This window comes from Megalobrama amblycephala, linkage group LG15 (assembly GCF_018812025.1).
Source record: "Megalobrama amblycephala isolate DHTTF-2021 linkage group LG15, ASM1881202v1, whole genome shotgun sequence".
Lineage (NCBI taxonomy): Eukaryota > Metazoa > Chordata > Actinopteri > Cypriniformes > Xenocyprididae > Megalobrama > Megalobrama amblycephala.
Genome location: NC_063058.1, coordinates 13,829,881 through 13,852,700, shown reverse-complemented (window position 1 = coordinate 13,852,700; position 22,820 = coordinate 13,829,881). Strand labels below are relative to the sequence as shown.

General features: G+C 45.3%; 1 protein-coding gene across 1 annotated transcript; it reads left to right on the top strand.

The window, feature by feature from the left end:
* The first annotated feature begins 7,529 nt into the window (after positions 1–7,529).
* On the top strand, positions 7,530–21,532 carry ptprjb.2 (protein tyrosine phosphatase receptor type Jb, tandem duplicate 2). Its single transcript, XM_048159469.1, has 10 exons — positions 7,530–8,059; positions 8,153–8,197; positions 8,398–8,485; positions 8,622–8,712; positions 9,561–9,634; positions 16,464–16,598; positions 16,706–16,822; positions 16,940–17,100; positions 18,974–19,109; positions 21,290–21,532. Exons 1-10 carry the CDS (start codon positions 7,926–7,928, stop codon positions 21,419–21,421), a joined length of 1,113 nt encoding a protein of 370 aa, XP_048015426.1. The 5' UTR covers positions 7,530–7,925; the 3' UTR covers positions 21,422–21,532.
* Positions 21,533–22,820: the final 1,288 nt, after the last annotated feature.

The following is a 22,820-nucleotide window of genomic DNA, read 5'->3' as shown; positions in this document are numbered from 1 at the left end:
ACAAAGGATTTACATAGTCAAATCAGAGTTGTCAAGTCTTGCCTATAGTCGACTGATAGTTGAATCATATGTGTGCGGGGGAGGCAGGAGGTATGATCCACATACAACAGCGCATGTGCGAGTGACTTGAGTGCTTGAAAACAACAGTCCACAAGAGCAGTCGCACACATGAACGCGTCTTTCCACACTCAAGGCCAAAGGAGTAGGCCTATACTTGTAAATATAAAGGCTTGTGCGCTCAGTGAATGGATGATGCAAGAGAGCTACTACGCAGTATTACTGTTGTGGCTCTCAGCGAAGCAGAGGGCATTGACAGCTCTGGAGCCCCTGTCACAGGGGTAGGCAAGTTCGGTCCTAGAGAGCCACTGTCCTGCTGAGTTTAGCTCCAACCTTAATCAAACACACCTGAACAAGCTAATCAAGCTCTTCAGGATTACTAAGGCTATAGGCAGCTGAAGGTTTTTTTTTCTTTTCAGGGTTGGAGCTAAACTCTGCAGGACAATGGCTCTCTAGGACCGAACTTGCCTACCCCTGCCCTGTCATATCAAAATGGTGCAATAAATACCTGAACGCCTGAATTGCAGAAGAGAGTGTCATCATTCCAGATGTAGATGGTGAGGACCTGGAAGAAGTGGATTCATGTGACCAAACACCGACAGACCTACAGCATTGGGTGACAGACCAGCATTGGGTGACAGACATGTGAGGAGAGCAGGTCACTTGAAGTGGCTAATAGTGGTCAGGATAATATGCACTTCCTCCCTGAGATTATTCCCAATATAATCTGGCTTGCAAGTACTTACCACTCTGGACAGAGGTAATGATCCCTCACTTCTGAAGGCCCAACATCACGGCAAGTTCAACCAATGTTGAAGCAGAGTTGAAAAACTTCAAACACAGCCTTTTCAAGCATAAGAACTTTCCTATTCAGGTGGATCTATTCATTGTTCGACATCTGTCCTTAATTGAAAGCAACATGCAAATTTGTTCTGCAAAAAATCAAAAACAAAAAGATGAAGAAAACGGTAAAGAAGATGCAGCTTTTGCAATGGTGATCATCACAGGAGCCATTCCACTACTCACAACAACTTGCAGTGTAGATGTAAAACGTCTCGGTTACGCATTACCTTAGTTCCCTGAGTAGGGAACGAGATGCAGGAAACTATAAAGCCTACCCGAAAACCCATTCATTCAGCTTCTGGAAAACTGAAGCAAGTCACTTAAGGGCATGCTGGGAGTAAGGCAGGGTGACGCAGCGTCTCGTTCACTACTTAGAGAAATCCAGCATTAGCGTCAGTTCTGGCAGGTCACGTCAGTCAAGCTCGCATCAGCTGACTCCCAGGTGACTTATGTCTACCTATAGAAATACGACACCTATCACGACATTCATATATAAGCTCCTCAGTATTATCAGCAGCTATTGCTTTTCTCAGGAGCTAATTACCCTCCTCCATCCCCAGCTCCTCCTCTCGTCTGTCAGGATTAGCCTTATGATTCCCCTGAATTAGACAAATTCTTGAAATATGTGTACATGTTAAATTATAGACATTAATTATATGTGCAAATGTTGGTTCTGTTCTGTTTACCCTAGTGGGGTTATTTTTGCTCTCCCTGCTCTTATCCATGCTAGGCTGCATGGATGTGCAGGGAGTTCTTGCCCAGAACAGAGCAATACCGTCAATACAAACTATTATCGATCAAATTTGACGATAGTGGTCCTGACAGAACTAAGGTTACATGCGTAACCTTGACGTTCCCTTTCAAGGGAACTCGAGCTGCATTGAAATGCTGCGGGAACGCTAATACCCACGTCACCATATGAGCAAGTTACCGTCTGTGTGAAATCAGTGCACACACTAGGACGATAGCACCTGCACCCCTGGGGCCGGCTGCACCAGCTGGATGTAAAACAGTTGGGTGAAAACTCTACACTGGACGCTGTTACGTCCAGCTTTCCAATGAATATATACACCTGTTGCACCATCTAGAACTATGAGTAGCCGCAGGTACGCTTAACGTAGATGATGCGTGTACACACTGGCATGTTCTACATGTTGAGACGCCGTTCACGTTACTATGGTTATCAATTTGAATTTATTCGCTACAACGAATAGATGAAACATGACTGCTGAGCCGAAAAAAGAAAAATAAATTACTTAGATTGTGAAACAAGAAAAATGATTGACCTATTCAGTAAGTATATGCAACCTGCTGAAATGAAACCTTTCAATAAATTCTGTCTCCATATATATCTAGCATCTATAGAGGATTGGTGCAGTCTCTCATTACTCTTTCACACCGGAAAGCCCGCTGATCATGTAGCCTGTATACTAGACGTGCCATCGTCTTAACGTTTTTATTTATCTTTATTTTCACCATGGAAACAAGTCAAGACTTCTCACTTTACACCTACCTTTGACTAGGCGTAAGATTTAGTCTCAGACACGCACTATGCCCAGATGGTGCAACAGGTATTAATTCTACGCAGGACTTTAAATGCATATTACGTTAAGCTTAGTCTTACGACCGGGTGTACGTTCAGCTGGTGCAACCGGCCCCTGGAATAGAGCCGAGGTCCAGTTCAAAGAACCTCATGAAGGTATGCGTAGAGGACCAGCCTGCCGCATCACAAACTTCCTGGAGAGAAACTCCTGACAATAGCGCTTTGGAAGCGGCCATACTCCTGGGAAAGTGAGCTCGAACAGCCAAAGGTGAAGGCTGACCAGCCAACTCATAAGCAAGTGAGATGGCCTCGACCTCCCACTTGCTCATCCTCTGCTTAGATGCAGGGTGACCTTTTCTAGGTGACCCGAAGCAGAAGAACAACTGTTCTGATTTCCTCCACAGGGCAGCTCTGTGGACATACGCATCTAATGCCCTCATAGGGCAGAGCAGATTCACTTTCTCCTGGTCTGACGTCTGGAAGGGAGGAGGACAGAAGGCTTGCAGTACAATAGGTCTTACAACATTAGTAGAGACCTTCGGAATGTAACCCAGTCTAGGGTGCAGGAAAGCTTTAACCATGCCGGGTGCAAACTCCAGGCACGAGGGAGATACCGAGAGAGCTTGAATGTCTCCAATCCTCTTGAGAAACAATATAGCAAGCTGAAAGATAGTTTTCAAGGTGTGAAACTTCTCAGGGACTTGTAACACCTTGTAACACAACAGCCAGGTCCCAGGAAAGCACCCTCATGCGAACTGCAGGTCTGAGTCTCAAAGTGCCACGAAGGAAATGAGTAATAAGCGGGTGTCTCCCCAAAGATACACCACTCAAAGGAGCTTGGTAAGCAGCTAAGGCCGCTACGTACACCTTTATTGTGGAGGGAGATAGCCCTGTGGAAAATCTTTCCCTGCAGGAATTCCAGCATTACGCCAACGGGGCAGTTAACTGGATCCCACTGGTGATTTCTGCACCATGAAGTGAATAATCTCCACTTCAAGGCGTAGAGTTTCCTTGTGGAGGATGGTCTCAACAACCTCAGTTGAGAGACCTGAACTCATGAGCTGGGCCCCCTCAGAGGCCAAGCTCATAGTTTCCACAACTCCGGGAGGGGTGAAGGATTGACCCGCTCGGCTGAGAGAGAAGGTCCGTCCTGATCGGAATCTCCATCAGAGAGCCATCTAGAAGGGATATCAGGTCCGAGAACCATACTCGGGACGGCCAGAATGGGGTCACTAGGAACAGATGAACCCTGTCCCGGCGAACTCTCTCCAGAACTCCCGGGAGCAGCACAGCCTTGGCCACACCTGTACCATTGCATCCAGCCCCAGAGGTGCTGGGTTTGTCATGGTGAAGCATAATGGACAGTGAGTCGTCTCTCGAGATGCAAACAGATTCACATCGGCTCGACCAACGTTCTCCCATAGGTGCTCCACCACCTCGGGGTGAAGTCTCCATTCCCCGGGCCTCAGCCCCTGTCTCAACAGGATGTCTGCTCCCAAATTGAGGTACTATGGGATATAAACTGCCTTGATCGCGAGCAGCTTCCCCTGGGTACACAGGAGGCTCTGATGAGCCAGTCTGTATAACGGCCGTGACCTCAGATCCCCCTGATGATTTATGTAGGAGACCACCGATGTGTTGTCTGAGAGAACAAGTACATGATGGCCTCTGAGGTCTGGAAGGAAGTGGTTCATAGCCTGAAACACTGCCAACATCTCCAGGCAATTTATGTGCCAGGTGAGATGATGGTCCTGCCACAGACCTCAAGCAGAGCGACCACTCATGATCGCCCCCCAGCCCGTGAGGGATGCATCTGTCGTTAGCGTGACGCAATGACCAAGAGCTCCCAACACAGGTCCCTGGGACAGAAACCAAGGTTGTTTCCATGTGACTAAGGCACGAAGGCATCGCCGCATGACCTTGATCACACGAAAATGATTCCCCCTCAGCGAGAACCCCTTGGTTTTGAGCCACCACTGTAATGGTCTCATGTTCAGGAGGCCAAAAGGTATCACATTGGATGCTGCTGCCATAAGACCTAACGGTCTCAGAAACTGTTTGACAGTGAGTGACTGGCCTATCTTTATATCTGTTACAGCTGAGAAAATCGATGCTATGCGAGCAGGCGACAGACGAGCACGTGTGACAATCGAATCCCATACCACGCCTAGATAAGTGTTTCTCTAAGCAGGAGAAAGTACACTTTTCTTCGCGTTTAGCCTCAACCCCAACTTCTTCATAAGTGCGAGAACAACATCTCGATGTTGAACCGCCATCTGCTCTGATTGAGCTAGAATCAACCAATCGTCAATGTAGTTTAGAATGCGGATGCCCTGCATGCGCAAGGGCGTCAGAGCCACGTCAACACATTTGATGAAGGTGCGGGGTGACAGTAAACCTGCGGCTTTAATACTGTTTGGTTTCTCGCACAAACCGATTGTTTCGTGTCTTAGGACATCAATGTCATGAGCGTCACGAGCGTCATGCAGGTTTAATTTGGATTTGTCTGTGCATGTTTTTTTGTCTTTTTTTTACTCTTATAGATGGATTTCCCATTGACATGCATTATACTACTGACAGACGACAACGGTTGGAGTTAAAAATTATCATTTGCGTTCTACTGAAGAAACACTTTTCTGTAGTGTATTTATTGTAGTATAATATACCCTATAGTTGTAGAAAACTTACAGTATAGGGTAAAGTAATTTGTTTATATTACAATAACCATTACTATTACCACAGCAACTATAGAATTACCACAACAAATTAATTCAAGTACTTTACTATAGTATGGTTCAAAAACACTATAGTATTTACTATAAATTACTGTAGTACAAGGTTCCCAGTATAGTTTACAACACTATTTGAGAGATTTGTTTTTATCTTGAGAAAAAAAAAAAAAATTATCTTGAGAAAAATTGTTGTCCCCTCGGAACTATGAGGTTCTATCTGACAGGATTCACCAATAGGGAAACCAATCAGAGGAATAATATACATCATATGTGGTCACCGTCAGGGAACCACTACATATGGAGCACTAGCCAGAGATATATTCTTTTGTAGAATCCTCTAGGAACAACTGTCACACTTTCAGGTGTGTGCTTAGCAGACAAACAGAAAGATAAAAATCCAATATGAAGTTTAATCCAAACAGGCAAAGTGATCCAACAAAAGCTAATAAACACACCATAACATAAACGAGACCAGACAAACACCAAATGAACAGGAGGAACTTAAATACACAATGGTGATTAACTAAACCATGAACAGCTGTGATGATAGTTAGTGTCCATGGTAACAGATGAGTGAAGGGAAAATCAAACAAAGGAACACAGAAACTGAAGAAATACAAACTAAAAGTACATGAACAAAACTAAACTGAACATAATTTTGACAGAACACCTCTATCCGGCAAGGTGCGACCTCGCACCGTAGCTGAAAAATAACAGAGGGAAGGATGGAGGAGGCTTAGGAGGTGGACAAAGGAGTGGTGCAGGGATGGTAACGGGAAGGCAAAGGGATGGTCGTCAGCAGCGACGGAGGAGGGTGACCAAGGAATGACGATGAAACCCCAGTAGCAAAGATGTATAATGTCCGCACAGACCCAGAGCTTCCCAGTGCTGACAGCCCATGGCAGAGTCTTGGGAGGGAGGAGCCAAGATGTAGATGCTGTGGCAGTCAACATCTGGGGCCTGACTGATGGAGACAAAGCCAATGGATCCACTGGCGCAGACGGAGGGCCAATGGAGCTGCGTGTCGTTGCAGGTTCTGGAGACCCCTAAGGACTCTTAGGGGACCAAGGTGGAGCCAGTAGGACGGGGGAACCCGGTGGAGCCACTAAGCCGAGGGTCTCTTGTGGAGCCAATGGTGGGAGGAGCCAAGGTGGAGCACTGCTGAAGGTTGTGTGACCTGCAGCTCGACATAATAGCAGGGACTCCCCAGAGACAGCACAGGGCTGCAAACATCCGGCAGCGACAGGGCTAGAGGACTGGCTGAGCTCTGTGGTGGTGGCAGTGAAATGAGATTTGACAGGATGACAGTAATCATAACAGTCCACACAGGTTAATAAAAAGTATAAATCCCAGTCCATAATGTTCACCATGCTGTCCTTAGACAGTGATAATTCTGAACAGACTGATGAATCAGAATCCTTAAAGTTCTCCATAAGCAATAAAGTGTCAGATACTGGGTTAGGGTTAGGGTGGGAGTCCCCAGTGAGGTCAGTCAGCCAGTCCTCCGTCTTTGTTCCCTCTGCCATTGGTGTCGCAGGCTCACTCCCCTGGTCAGATTCACGTCGGGGTTCCACTTCCGAGGCGAGTCCTGTCCTCTCTTCCACAGGCTCTCGCTCACTCACTGCAGTGTGTTGACCCTCAACATCTGCGGGGGGCACACACGATTCCTCCATGGTCATATGGGATGAAAAGGGTTCTGGGTTGTGTTCTGGATTGGGACCCAACACTCTCCAGACACCTAATGACAGTTTCCCTCCAGTCCAGTCTTGTGGTGTCTGGGAAGTCGATGGGGTGGTTGAAGGTAGCCTCGATCCAGAACAAGGTCTTCAGGGTATCATCGTCAAGGGATCTGGTGACAGCATAAACATGACCAGACAAACACTAAATGAACAGGAGGAACTTAAATACACAGTGATATTGAATTAAATGATGAACAGCTGTAATGATAGTTAGTGTCCATGGTAACAGATGAGTGGCGGGGAAATCAAACAAAGGAACACAGGAACTGAGGATATATAAACTGAAAGTCCATGAACAAAATTAAACTGAACATAATGGTGACAACAACACTGGGCCAAATATTGGGCTGATTTTTGACATTGTTCTGGCAGTGATCTGTTTTCTCTTCATCATCAATTTCATTCTCTTCATCTGTCTAAAACTGTTTATGACCATAAGACTTTTTTCCATTGCAAAATGATGTTCATGACAATTACACACCAAGAAACAATTATGTATTTTAATGTGAAAAAAATATGCCTAATTGATTTTACTCACAGAGCCAGGCATCATAATGAACATCACAGCTGATGAAATTACAACATCCTTTGTTTTACTAAACTGGACTAAACTTAATTCAATTCAATTCAATTCAAACCAAATGGTCAAAGCTCCCGTTGCCATGTGGAATATGAAGACAAGAATGTGACTACTGAGAACGCTTCTATCAAAATAAATGATCTCATTTCTGGAGATCAATACAAAGTGTTTGCAATTTCAGCTGATAATGTGACCGAGGGGAGATCGAATCAGATTTCACTGTACACCAGTAAGACCTTTGCTTAGATGAATAATTTGAACAAGGATGAACAATCTTCTGAAAATTCAGCCTTTTGCTTGCTTTTAGCAGAAAACTGTATAGATATTTTCACAAACTCACTGCTTAAAAGTTCCTTAAATTTTCCTAACATTTATTTCAATCATAACAACTGTTTCTTTATTGGGAACATTTAATAATTTACCATATTCTCATGTTATACCATATTCTCATCTCAGATTTCTCTGGGAACAACACTGGGCCTAATATTTGGCTGATTGTTGGCATAGTTGTGGCAGTGATCTGTTTTCTCTTCATCATCTCTCTTATTTTAATCTATTCAAGAAGGTGAGTTGCCAATATGAATATTAGATAGAGCTTTACATTCAAAAGTTACCCAATTTTATTTTATTAACATTTCTCCATTACTCTCTGTTCCAGTCAAAAAAAGAAACAATGCCCCGACTTCCCTTTACACATTATTAGGTAAATTTGTATGATGTTCATAGTTAAATATTTACTTGGTAATGAATTAATTTTTTCCTGTTTCCAGAGATAAATAATAATACAATTATTTATTTATTATTAATTCACATTTTTCATCATATGTAATATAACATGATTCTTTTTTTCTATTTTTGTTACGTGTTTTTACACAATGGATTCTTTTTATTCATGGCACACAGTAAGATTGCTTCGAGAATAGAAGATTATGAAGATTACTTTATTAGGAATCATGCAGATTCCAACTGTGGTTTTGCTAAAGAGTATGAGGTACAGATGGGAAACAAATATTTAAAAAAAAAATATATATATATATTATTACATGATAATATATTTAAACAGTTGTGCAGATTTACATCATAGTGTTATTAATGTCTAGGTCTAAATAAGTGCTGTGTTGTTGCAGGAATTGAAATCTGTTGGAACGGCACAGTCAAAGAAAGATGCCCTGGCTTTTGAAAACAAGATGAAGAACCGTTACACTAATGTGTTACCATGTAAGCAGACCAACTATTGCATATTGTACAAAAATGTGGCAAGAACCTTTGAAAAATGGCAAGTTCAAATCTGATTAGCTGGTTGTTATGCAGTTTCCAGCTAGAAAATGATGACTTTCTGACCAATGCAATGAAAATACCATCAGGAACTTGCCCAGATAATTTTGTACCAGCAAAAGTAAACAAAAGCGAAAAGTCACAAAATTCACACACACACACACACACACACACACACACACACACACACACAAAAAAAACAAACAAAAAAACAACATTATTGTTATAAAAGTGCTGGGGAGGTTGGCATGAAATTGCACATTAATTTATGATTTAAATCAAATGTGCAGAATTATAAGGAAATTTGGGTTTACATTAAAATGACATGAATATGAAACTACATGAATTGTACCAAGACTACTCACACAAAAAAAAATTGATACATTTTCAGTTCATTTCCACATATGAACGTGGTTCAGATTGGAATTGGAAATTGAAAATTCAGTGTGAATTTTACTGCTTCACATTCACCCAAAAAAGCTTATTGGCACATATGAAAGAAAACAATCAGATTATGGCCATATTCAACTCCATTGTGAATTTAGACTTACTGTAGTATCATATATTTCATACTTTCCCAGCCATGAAAGTCTTATAATGAAGCGAACAGTTGCTTAGACAGTATAATTGGGAAGAATAAGTATTATTGAGAATTGGGAAGACAGTATTATATTGCCCAGAATAAGCTACAATGTGCCTTTATACCAAATCAGATGTAGGCCTATAACTTTTACATTTTTTACTGAATAAGCACTTTCTGATACTAATTGCATCATGTTTGCCTTTATGAGACGATGCTTCAAGAGTGAAATTATCAATGTGTGGCAACCCCTTTGATGACTACATCAATGCCAGCTATATCCCAGTGAGTATTTATACAGAAGGGAAATTCCAGCATGTCTCAAAGTGACTTTTGTATGTTGCATTTATGCATGTTTTTCACTTAAAGAGTTAGTTCACAAAAAGTGAAAATTCTGTCATTAATTACTCACCCTCATGTTGTTCCAAACCTGTAAAACTTTTGTTCATCTTCGGAACACAAATGAAAATCTTTTTTTAATAAATCTGAGAGCTTTCTGTCCCTCCATTGACAGTATGTGCAACTACCACTTCCAAACCCCAGACAGGTAGTAAAGACATAATTAAATTAATCCATGTGACTCCAGTGGTTTAACCTCAGTTCCCTTTCAGTCGGTCACGTTCGACGTACGTCAGTAGTGACCGACGAATTGGGATATCGCTTAGAGAGCCCTATCAGCTTCGTGTGAACTAAAACAAGCCAATGGAATTGGCGTGCGATATTTGCATAATGCGCACCGCCCCCGACAGGTGTATATAAATAGGAAGCGGATGCAATCGCACTCTGTCTTTCGCTTCGGAGCCATACACTGGTGTCCTGCTTCAGAAGACTTTCTTCAAAAGTGAAACTAAAACTGCCTCAGAAGAGGATTAACAGCGAGCTGTTTGTGTTGGCAGTGAAGGCACTCCAGCGAGGTCGCGAGCCCCGAGGAGCCGAGCTATAAGCTCTCAACTGCTGTTTTAACAGCAACACTCTAAAAGTGTGTGTGTGTGTGTTGCGATTTGGGCCGGTTCCTCGGTGTGTTCAGGGAGTGGTGTACCTGAGCACATCGCGTCACTCCCTGTGTGCTTCAGCACAAGTGAGCTGATCATTCCCCTTCTAAAAGAGCTTTACAGACGAACCCTGACAGTATGTCATTTCGTCTGTGCGTTACTGGGTGCGGTCGTTCCCTGGTCCCTGCTGATGGGCACAATCGCTGCATCTCGTGTTTGGGCGTTCAGCATGCTGAAGCAGCTTTTGTGGATGGTTCATGTTCCCATTGCGGGAATATGACTATCGCGGTGCTGAGGTCTAGGCTCTCCTTCCTGAAGTCTCAGGAAGCGGGGGTCCCCTCCCCTATGCCCCGTTCGACCGTTTTTTCCGGCCCCGGTCGGAATGACGGTTCGGCGGTGTATAGGAAGGGCGACCTGAGGATTACGGTCAGGGCTTCCCCGCCGAGCGGAAACGCTCCGCGGGCCCCTGCCGCCTCATCAGCACCGCAACCCATCGTGCCACCGTTGGTTTCCGCTGGGCCCTCTACGGACTGTCCAGCCGTTACCTTTGGTGCGCCTGCGGCGGAGCAGATGTCGATCTCTGCATCGGAAGGTGAGCCAGAGTCCTCGGGGGAGGAAGATCCGGACGCGCTGCCGCCCTCCGTGACGGTAGCGTTGCCCGAGTCGGATCCCGAGTTGACGGCTGTGCTTTCCCGGGCCGCCTTGTGTGTCGGGCTCGAGTGGAACCCTCCACCCTGCCCCGGCCCATCTCGGTTGGATGATTGGTACTTGGGGGGGGGTCGCGCTGGTCAGGTCCAGCGTCCCGCCCCAATGCCATTCTTCCCGGAAGTGCACGATGAGGTGACTAGGTCTTGGCAAACACCGTATAGTGTTCGTGCGAGGCCCGGTCCCTCGTCTGCCTTCACCTCCCTGGACGGCGGGGAAGCCAGGGGGTACGCGAGGATCCCGCCGGTCGAGCGGTCTGTTGCGATGCAGCTGTGTCCAACGGCCACTGGCTGGCGTGGTGAGCCGCGCCTCCCGTCCCGGGCCTGTAAGTTCTCAGCCGGTCTGACTGAGAAGGCTTACAGTGCCTGTGGGCAGGCTGCCTCAGCCCTGCACGCGATGGCCCTTTTGCAGGTTTACCAGGCAAAAGCGCTGTCGGAGATGCCCCAGGAAGGGCCTGACCAGCAATTGCTTGGGGAGCTGCGCGCTGCCACTGACCTTGCCCTCCGGGCAACGAAGGTGACAGCACGCTCCGTTGGTCATGCGATGTCTACCCTGGTAGTCCAGCAACGCCATCTCTGGCTGACCCTGGCGGACATGCGGGAAATCGACAAACAGCGCTTCCTGAATTCCCCCGTGTCCCCGGTCGGCCTCTTCGGCGACGCGGTGGAGAGCTTCGCCCAACAGTTCTCCGCTGCACAGAAGCAGGCTGAGGCCATCAAACACGTCATGCCACGGCGGTCCGCTGCTGCCCCCACCCACCCGCCCGTGGCTCAGCCTCAGCCTGCTCGTCGCCGAGGGCGCCCGTCTGCGTCGTCCTCCGCCCCTGCTAGTTCGGCAAAGCAGCAGCCTACACCAGCCAAACAGCAGGGTGCCGGTCTCGGACGTGGTGCCCAGCCCGTCTCTGCCAAGCCAGGTGGCAAACGAAAAAAGAAGTCACGGCCCTGAGACGGGCAACCTGGAGGGGAAGGTTCTTGCTCTCCGGGAGAGTTTTCCACCTTCTCTCCCACCCCCGGAGGAGGGCCGGGGGGAATTTGTGATGTCTGTCCATCTACCGCCGCTGGCTCCCCGGAGTCCAGCGGTACCCACTTTATCACAAAAAGAGCAGTTTCCTCAAACTCCAGGTCACAACAGGGTGCGTCTGCCAGTGTGCCAGGCCCCGCCTCGCCGCTCGCAGCCCCCTCCCATTCCGCCAGCAGGTGGCAGTGTGATGGTGCAGGCCGCGTCCCGTGCGCCGTCTCCCATACGCACTGCTGCCTCCCAGAGTCCGACCACACTCCGGGCCGCTCCCATGCCGTCCGAGTCGGGTCCCACTCTGCCTTGCTGCCCCACCCCCGGTGCGTCTGTGGTGCCTTTGGTCCCGCTGGCTCGGAGTCTGGAGGCGTGGATCACGCTTCCCAGCCCGTCCCGCTGGCTCATTCGCATTATCAGACTCGGCTATGCGATTCAGTTCGCCCGGCGTCCCCCGGTTTTCAGGGGTGTCCACTTCACTCAAGTGTCGTTGGACAGTGCACCTGTTCTCCGGGCGGAGATTGCTGTCCTACTGGCGAAGGATGCAATCGAGCCGGTCCCTCCAGCCGATATGAAGTCGGGGTTCTACAGCCCCTACTTCATTGTACCGAAAAAGGGCGGTGGGCTACGGCCAATCCTGGATCTGCGCGTCCTGAACCGGTATCTCCACAGGATGCCGTTCAAGATGCTCACGCAGAAGCGCATTTTCGAATGCGTCCGTCCCCGGGATTGGTTTGCAGCAATCGACCTGAAGGACGCGTACTTTCATGTCTCGATTCTGCCTCGACACAGACCCTTCCTGCGGTTTGCGTTCGAGGGTCGGGCATATCAGTACAAAGTCCTACCCTTCGGGCTGGCCCTGTCACCCCACGTCTTTACGAAGGTTGCGGAGGCGGTCATTGTTCCCCTCAAGGAACAGGGCGTTCGTATTCTCAACTATCTCGACGACTGGCTGATCCTGGCCAGCTCGCGAGAGCAGTTGTGCGAACACAGGGACATGGTTTTAGCTCACCTCAGCCGGTTGGGTCTTCGGGTCAACTGGGACAAGAGCAAACTCGCCCCCGGGCAGAGGATCTCTTATCTCGGTCTCGAGCTAGACTCGGTCGCACGGACTGCGCGTCTCACCGAGGCGCGCGTCCAGTCGGTGTTGAACTGCCTGAGCTCGCTCAAGCGCAGGACAGCGGCCCCACTGAAAGATTTTCAGAGGCTCCTGGGGCATATGGCATCTGCAGCAGCGGTCACGCCGCTCGGATTGCTCCATATGAGGCCGCTTCAACACTGGCTCCGCGGCCGGGTCCCGAGATGGGCGTGGCAGCGCGGCACGCTCCGTGTCCCCGTGACACCGAGCTGCCGTCGCACCCTCATCCGGTGGTCGGATCCTTCATTCCTGTGGGCCGGAGTACCCCTCGAACAAGTGTCCAGGCATGCTGTGGTCTCCACAGATGCCTCTGCCACGGGATGGGGGGCCACGTACAACGGGCATGCAGTGTCGGGTCTTTGGACGGGGCCTCAGCTGCATTGGCATATCAATTGCCTCGAGTTGCTAGCAGTACGTCTTGCTCTGGCCCGCTTCAAGGAGCTGCTGTCAGACAAGCACGTATTGGTCCGTTCGGACAGCACTGTGGCCGTTGCGTACATCAACCATCAAGGTGGTCTACGCTCCCGTCGCATGTCGCAACTCGCCCGCCATCTCTTGTTGTGGAGTCAGAAGCATCTGAGGTCCCTTCGGGCCACTCATGTCCCAGGTGTGCTCAACCGTGCGGCCGACGAGCTGTCACGGCAGCCTCCACTTGCGGGCGAGTGGCGGCTCCACCCCCAGGCGGTTCAGCTGATTTGGCAGCATTTCGGCGAGGCCCAGGTAGACCTGTTTGCCTCCCCAGAAACTGCCCACTGCCAGTGGTTCTATTGCCTGACCGGCGGCACGCTCGGCACGGATGCCCTGGCACACAGCTGGCCCCAGGGTCTACGCAAATATGCGTTTCCCCCAGTGAGCCTTCTCGCACAACTCCTGTGCAAGGTCAGGGAGGACGGGGAGCAGGTCTTGTTAGTGGCTCCGTACTGGCCCACTCGGACCTGGTTCTCGGACCTCATCCTCCTTGCGACAGCCCCTCCCTGGCCGATTCCTCTGAGGAAGGACCTCCTGACTCAGAGACGGGGCACCCTGTGGCACCCGCGTCCCGATCTGTGGAACCTCCACGTGTGGTCCCTGGACGGGATGCGGAGGTTCTGAGTGATCTCCCGCAAGCGGTCGTAGACACCATCACTTCCGCTAGAGCTCCTTCCACTAAGAGCCTCTACGCGCTGAAGTGGAACCTGTTCGTCGAATGGTGCGCCTCTCGCCGAGAGGACCCCCGATCATGCTCGGTCAGATCTGTGCTTTCCTTCCTGCAAGAAGGGTTGGAGCGAAGGCTGTCTCCCTCCACCCTGAAGGTGTATGTTGCCGCTATCGCTGCACATCACCACGCAGTTGAGGGTAAGTCCCTGGGGAAACACGATCTGATCGTCAGGTTCCTGAGGGGGGCAAGGAGACTGAATCCTCCTCGCCCTTCCTCCGTACCCTCTTGGGATCTGACCCTGGTTCTCTCAGCTCTCCGGGGTCATCCCTTTGAGCCCTTGCGATCAGTCGACCTGAAACTAATGTCTCTGAAAACTGTCCTTCTGGTCGCATTGGCTTCCCTTAAGAGGGTAGGGGACCTGCATGCGTTTTCGGTCGACGAAGCGTGCCTAGAGTTCGGGCCCGGTGATTCTCACGTCATCCTGAGACCCCGGCCTGGATACGTGCCCAAGGTTCCTACCACTCCCTTCAGAGATCAGGTAGTGAACCTGCAAGCGCTGCCCTCGGAGGAGGCAGACCCAGCCCTAGCTTTGCTCTGTCCCGTCCGCGCTCTGCGTGTGTACGTGGACAGAACGCGAAGCTTCAGGACCTCAGATCAGCTCTTTGTCTGTTACGGAGGCCAGCAGAAGGGAAAGGCTGTCTCCAAGCAGAGGATGGCCCACTGGATAGTGGATGCCATCGCCTTGGCGTATGAATCCCAGGGCGTGCCTTGCCCGCTCGGGTTGAGAGCCCACTCCACCAGAGGGGTGGCCTCTTCCTGGGCGCTGGCTCATGGCGCCTCGCTGACAGATATCTGTAGAGCTGCGGGCTGGGCGACACCTAACACGTTCGCTAGGTTTTATAGCCTACGTGTAGAGCCGGTATCTTCACGTGTACTCGCATCCACTAGTCGGTAGACGTGTTGTAGTGTCGGCTTGCAATGCCATTCCCGCCCCTTGGCCGGATACGTGCATACTTTTTACTCCAGTCGTGTTCCCCGCTTGGCGAACCCTGTCGAGTTCCTCCGCCTCCCCCTTCGGCTCGGACATTGCGGAGTGTCTGATGCCAGGCCTACATCCGTCGCTGACGCTGTCTGTTGGCTGGGGCCCATATGTCGTGACTCCTCTACGTGAGCGGTCCCATATGTGTATTCATCCACGGTGTAAAACTCCCTACGGGCCGAGTCCGTGTCTTTCCCTTAGCAGAGCCAGCTCTGCTGTCACCTGTCAGATGAGTCTCCCCCTACCCAGGTGGAGCCATCCCAGGGACTCCATATGCGTACTGCCCCCCGGGCCAGTCCATATGTGTATTCTCCACGTAAACTCCTCCCCCGTTGGGTAGGTAGTGGCCTCCGCAGCGTCCCCTATGGGTTCGCTTCCCCAGTGTAGTCTAGTTTACTTAGTGGGTATCAGGTAAAACAGCAGTAAACTCCTCGGCGTGAGCTCGCCCCCTAAAAAGGCTATGGGCGGTTAGAGCTCGCGTTGAGCACTGGAAGGGGTTTCGTAACGGTGGCGCTTTAGTTGGGATCCCAATTCGTCGGTCACTACTGACGTACGTCGAACGTGACCGACTGAAAGGGAACGTCTCGGTTACGTATGTAACCCTCGTTCCCTGAAGGAGGGAACGGAGACGTACGTCCCGTCGCCACAGTTTCTGTACCCTCGCTGTAGTGCGGACACCAGTTGTCTCCTCAGCGAAAAACAGAGTGCGATTGCATCCGCTTCCTATTTATATACACCTGTCGGGAGCGGTGCGCATTATGCAAATATCGCACGCCAATTCCATTGGCTTGTTTTAGTTCACACGAAGCTGATAGGGCTCTCTAAGCGATATCCCAATTCGTCGGTCACTACTGACGTACGTCTCCGTTCCCTCCTTCAGGGAACGAGGGTTACATACGTAACCGAGACGTTTTATGAAGCGACACAAGTGCTTTATTTGCGCAGAAAGCTCACATATTTCATTAAAAAGATCTTCATTTGTGTTCTGAAGATGAACGAAAGTCTTACAGGTTTGGAATGACATGAGGGTGAGTAATTAATGACAGAATTTTCATTTTTGGGTGACTTAACCCTTTAAAACCTTTTGTGGTAAGGGCTACAAGTCAAGAGAAGAGTTTATAGCTGCTCAGGGTCCACTGTCCATCACAATAAATGAATTCTGGAGAATGATCTGGGAGAAGAACGTCTACACCATAGTGATGCTGACCAAATGCAACGAGCAGGGAGAAGTGAGTTCAAAATTTAGTACTGAAATATTATTAGTCACATTGAAAAGTGGTGAAATGTGAAAATGTAAATGCAAAGTAAAGCTAACAGGTAGCACTGTTTTCTACAGGTTAAATGTGAGAAGTACTGGCCATCTGGGACAAATCATTATCATTACATCTCAGTGACGACCACCTCAGAGACAGCACTGGAGAGCTGGACCATAAGAGACTTCGGAATAAAAAATGTGAAGCAATACTTCCTGCACCTAATATCTCATATAGTAGCATAAAGGAGTGGAGTATTTTGTTGCTGTTGTTGTTTTAAAATCAGTAATACAATCATATGTTTGGCAATATTGTAGGAGAAGACAGAAGAAACTCGTAATGTACGCCAGTTCCACTTCACAGCGTGGCCGGATAATGGAGTTCCACAGACTACTGAAGTCCTCATTTATTTCAGGCAGCTGGTGAGAAAACACATGGACCAGTACTCACGCCACTCTCCTACTGTGGTGCATTGCAGGTAAACTAACTAGATATGAGTTTGTTATAAAATAGCGTTTATGAATTTATATTACTGTCATGGTTGCAGGAGTAGGAGATGTGGTTAGGATCTAAGTTCAGCTTTTTTAGGAAAAGGTAACACAGGGATCAAGAAGAAGAACAAGAAGATAATCCAAGGCAAATGCCTAAATTGTGTCAGAGGAAAGCAAAACTTCAGGTGGGTTTTGCATGTAGAGGGCAGTATTGACAAGAAAGGAGGGAGGGCCAGATCCATGGGTAGAAAACAGATTCTGTCTTCAGGGCAGTCAAGAAATAAGGGGGGGTCAGAGGAACTGGAAATTGTGCCGAAGGCCGGAGGACCAAAGTGGAGCCCGGAGGATCAAGGTCGAACCAGTGGGATGGAGGACCAAGTGGAGCCGGTGGAACAGAGGACAACGGGGGGGATGGAGGCTTAGGTCAAGCATGAGGATCAGAGACCCTAAAGGAAGGAAAACACCAAGCTGACGGTCGGCCGCTGGGCAGTTTTTGTTCGTCGGCCGATTAAGTTTTCTCAGTGTGTTCCGCACCGTCGGCTGAAGCTGGTCCTTGTCGGCTTTTCCCCGGCCGATTTCACATGTTAAATTGGCTCAGTCGGGCCATCTGATCATTCTGATTGGCTGTTCAGCTACTGCCAACTGCTGGTACGGAAAGGCATTTCATCTTGTGCAGGCACAGAACAGACGTGCTACTTGGCCGTTGGCGGTCGAGCGTTGGTTTGGTGTGTCAGGGCAACTTTGGACACAGACTCTACTGACGTGAGCCGACCCCACAGTCTGCTTTCGTCATCACTAGTTCATCGGCGTTGGTGTGTTCCTGCCTTAAGCGGAGTGGGCTCCAGGAAACTAAAGTGGACTCTGTAGGGGGTTCAAGGGAAATTGGAACAGATTCTGGAGTGGGCTCTGGGAAACTGGAGCAACACTGCAGGAGAAATGGAGCGGTCTCTGGCGTGGGCTCTGAGCCTGGAGCAGGTTCTGGAGCAAGGTCCAAAAAAACTTGGAATAGGTTGCAGGAGGATTGGAGCAAACTCTGGAGGTTCGAGGGCAGGGGTGCCTAAAGCCCTGGGTATACTGTTTTTATTTTTTTTACACGTACACCAGTATATAATATACTAGCAAAGTATACTTCAAATTATACTTCACTTGACTTGTGTGCATGTATTGGAGTTCAACACATGCTCAGTTTTGAGTAATCTCTCGCCATGAGTTACAACCCATGTAAATATATTTGTATTCTTTCATGGTAGAGTTGTACAAATGAGGGTACTTTCTAACCTCTTTGCACAATCTGTCTATATAGGCCTCCATTTTTATTGTAGCATGTATGCGTTCCAATCTGTTCTGTTTATGCAAGTTTTCTTCAACTACCTTGTGATTCGACACCCCCAGGGCACAGTTGCCACCTTGAGGATAAACTAATTACTGCAAAATAATAAAAAATAATTAAATGTGCATGTGCGACCAAAGTGTACAATAGATCTTAGCAGCTTCAACAGCTAAGATAAAGTTAGCAGCTCTATTAGTAAGGCGAGGAGATAACACAGGAGTGAAGTAGAACAACATAAGAAGATTTAACAGGCTGGTGGTAAACACAGACTACGTTGACACGCAGAGAGAGTTAACCAGAAAATACAGTGTCCTAAATGAACTGATGATTGACAACAAGTAAGGAATGATTGATTGACAGAAATGAGCACATGAAATGAAAATTCAGCTTGACACATGAAATGAAAATGGTCTGGGGTTACTTCAAAATAAAAGTCCTTTGAAAAGAAATAACAGATTCCATGTGAAAACTACATTGCAAAAATGCATGCATCAAATTTGTATTTGTTTTTTTGTTGTTGTTTTTTTCAGTTCTGGTGTGGGAAGAACAGGGGCTTTCATTGCCATTGACCACCTGATCATCCAGATTGAAAGAGACAGTATGGTGGACATCTATGGAATCGTTACTGACATGCACATGCACAGGCCTCTCATGGTGCAGACTGAGGTAAGGGACTAAAGGGGAATATTCTGGGTTCAGTACAAGTTACAAGGGTTAGTATTCTTTGAGCTGTAAAGCAGTTTAACACTCTGAGGTCTGAAGGTATCGCCGGCGATACCACCGTGGTTTTTTCTTATCAGTGTGAAAGAGACTCAAAATACTCCGTCAATGTTGCACATACAATTAAGAGTTATACACCATTTTAATCTGTGGAATATCTTCTTTCATTTGTGTACACTCAGAGTAAAAACAAAATGTTGTGCTCTTTGTAAAATAAAGAAAACTAACATGATGCGTGATCTCTCATCTCCCTCTGAACGAAGTCCAATCTGATAGTTCTTAGAAAATGAACTGTAACTTAGTGAATACTAATGACAAAAAAATTACACTTATGTCTAAAAAAACGTTAAGATGTCAGGTTTTAAAACATGTAAGTCAAATCGAAAACAAACCTTCTGTGTTTATGTAATCTGTATGAAAAGAGAGCCATGTCAGAAGTCCGTGATTCAGCTCATTATCCGCTAATGTGGCCACGCCCACGGAGCCAGCGCTATTCAGACGCAAATTCAGAGGCAATACATGCATTCATCATCTCAATCGTGTATTTATTGTCTTCAAAAGTGTTTTGAATAGCCATAATTAGCGATCTCTTGCCTCTGTTAGTTCCTTGATTGTCACATGATATTCCTCTTCTTTTACTGAGGCATTTGTGGACAAAAGGGGCAGAGCGCCCTCCGGCTGCAAGTATGAATGATGAAAACACAGTATCCAGCACTCATAGTAATGACAATAAATATAGAATAATAAATATTATCTCTGTATAGAAAATTGATATAAACATATGAGAATCCATCAATATTTCTCCAAATGTGTATGCTTTTAAGCATATTAAGAAATTATGGTCAATATAAGATTTTAAGAGTCAAAATGTGAAGCTTGAGTCTTAGATCTTTTTAATGATGTATAGTTTGTCAACTGCACATCAACATTTAGGCTCTATAATATAACAAATATAGTAGCCTATATGAAATGCCCTAGAGGTAGGAATGTTCAGACGCTTTGCATCACAGAAATACATTACATTTGAAAGTATATTAAAATAGAAAACCATTATTTGCTTAGTGACTTGAGACTTCTTTTAAAAACATTATAATGGCATTATAATGTGTTCAAAATTTTGACTGGTAGTGTAATTTAACATAGGCCTATACAAAATTTTCTTCATATCATGTGCAATAATACGTGCATGCATGAGATCACAAAAATCATGTTTTTTTTGTCCTGAGTGGACTTTAATCCTGTTATTAGCATGATCACAGAGGGTTTTTTCACAGCCTACCTGACTGAAAGGCCTCATTAATATGCAAGTCATTTCAGGTCATTATTATTCAATTCTTTTGTCTTCTCAGGTGAGAATCACCCATTATACATGAGGATTCCCGCCTCCTCGCATACTGTGTTTCTTGACCAAAAGTGTCTTAGAAAATTTAAATCTCTCTATTGTTTTATATGAAGGAGTAGGAAGGATAATTTTTACTTCATTCTGAAGCAAAAACTCTAGTCTACAACCTCCAATACCTAGAAGTCTTATGAACACAGATTTAATATACTTTTTTTGGCCTTATTTCAGTGACTTAAGTTTTTTGTTTTTTCAATAACCACGCATAAACATTATTCCTTCAAAAATACAAACATGTACGTACATGTTCCTCACATATTATTGTAGCCTAGTTTGTGCTGAATACAGTGTAATGACACTTTTTCCATTAATATGTTTATGAACAACTGAAAAAAGCACAAATGTCAGGGCATGTCAAAACTTCTCCAGGGCCCCAAAAATCCTCAGACCCCTGAGGGTTAAATAATCATTTCTTATAGTCATTTTAAAATGTTACTGATTTTTTTTTTAAAACTAACATCATGTTAACATGCATTTTGTTTTTCTTGTTGCTTTTTTAATGAAAAGGGGGTCAAGTGAAAATCTTTATTTATTTTTATTTATTTATTTATTTTTTGATAACTAACATTATGTCACAATGCTGTTGATTGAACTGAACTTTTACTGAACCCAAAAGATGACATTAGCATAGAAACTGGTGCTGACATTTGTTATGGTAAATTATGGTAAAGAAGCATATATTTACACAATTTTATGTTTTCTTTTTTCTTTCTGATTTCTACAACAGGAGCAGTATGTTTACCTCCACCAGTGTGCGTATGACATCATTCGATCAAGAACTGGAACCAAAGAGGACTTAATATACCAGAACACAGCAGCACCCCCGATCTATGAGAATGCAAATAATCTTAAACAGTAAATGCAGATGGTCTTAAAATGACCCTCATCAAACTATCAAAGAAATTAAAGTTTATATAAAGTGCATTTTAAACTGGATTTTAAAATAATGAAATACACTCTTTACACATATACTACCAGTCAAAAGTATGGAAAGTTGGAAACATTACTATTTTTAATGTTTTTGAACTAAGTCTCTTATGCTCATTAAGGCCACATTTATTTCGTAATAAATACAGAAAAAAACAATAATATTGTGGTTTCTATTTTAATATACTTTAAAATATAATTTATTCCTGTGATCAAAGCAGAATTTACTCCAGTCTTCAGTGTCACGTGATCCTTCAGAAATCTTTCTAATATGCTGATTTATTATCAATGTTGGAAAACAGCTGTGCTGCTTACTATTATTTTATAACCTGTGATACTTTTTTGAATAATTTTTATTCTTTGATGAATAAAAAGTAAAAACATATATCAGCATTTATTTAAAATAGAAAAAAATAAAAAAAAATAAATAAAAGAAGACCAATATACACTACCATTCAAAAATTTGGGGTCAGTAATTTTTTTCTTTCTTTTTTTTTTAAATAAATTAATACTTTTATTCAGCACGGATGTGTTGAATTGATAAAAAGTGATAGTAAAGATTTATATTGTTAGAAAAGATTTATATTGAATAAATTCTGTTCTTTTTAACCTTTTATTCATCAATGAATCCTGAAAAAAGTATCACAGGTTCCAAAAAAATATTAAGCAACTGTTTTCAGCATTGATAATAGAGTATCAAATCATCATATTAGAATGATTTCTGAAGGATCATGTGACACTGAAGACTGGAGTAATGATGATGAAAATTCAGCTTTTCATCACAGAAATAAATTATATTTTTAAGTATATTCAAATAGAAAACCATAATTTTAAATTGTAATAATATTTCACAATATTATTGTTTTTTCTGTATTTATTATGAAATAAATGCAGCCTTAATGAGCATAAGAGACTTAGTTCAAAAACATTAAAAACAGTAATGTTTCCAAACTTTTGAATGGTAGTGTAGTTGGATGTAATTTATTTCTTGCACAATATTCGAAACATTTGAGTAATATTTACATTTTAATATTTTTTTTATTATTATTATTTTAATTTTTACTTTTCCAAATATTATATTTGTATAATTTGAAATGGTATGTTAACTTCACTAATGACATGATTGTATATGCTGATAGGGGTCTTGTAAAATGTGATTTGTAAAATGCTTATTGCTTTTAGGTTATTTAAAAGAATATACATTATATATACATATACAGTTTATATATATATATATATATATATATATATATATATATATATATATATATATATATATATATATATATACAATTTTATTATTATTTTAAAAGCTTAGCCTTCTGTGATAG

Excerpts from the sequence above, each read along its gene's own strand:
- ptprjb.2 (XM_048159469.1), top strand. The coding sequence starts at position 7,926 with ATGTTATACCATATTCTCATCTCAGATTTCTCTGGGAACAACACTGGG. Across the intron at positions 8,198-8,397 it reads TTCCCTTTACACATTATTAG|TAAGATTGCTTCGAGAATAG; the intron begins GTAAATTTGTAT and ends CATGGCACACAG. Across the intron at positions 19,110-21,289 it reads CTCTCATGGTGCAGACTGAG|GAGCAGTATGTTTACCTCCA; the intron begins GTAAGGGACTAA and ends TTTCTACAACAG.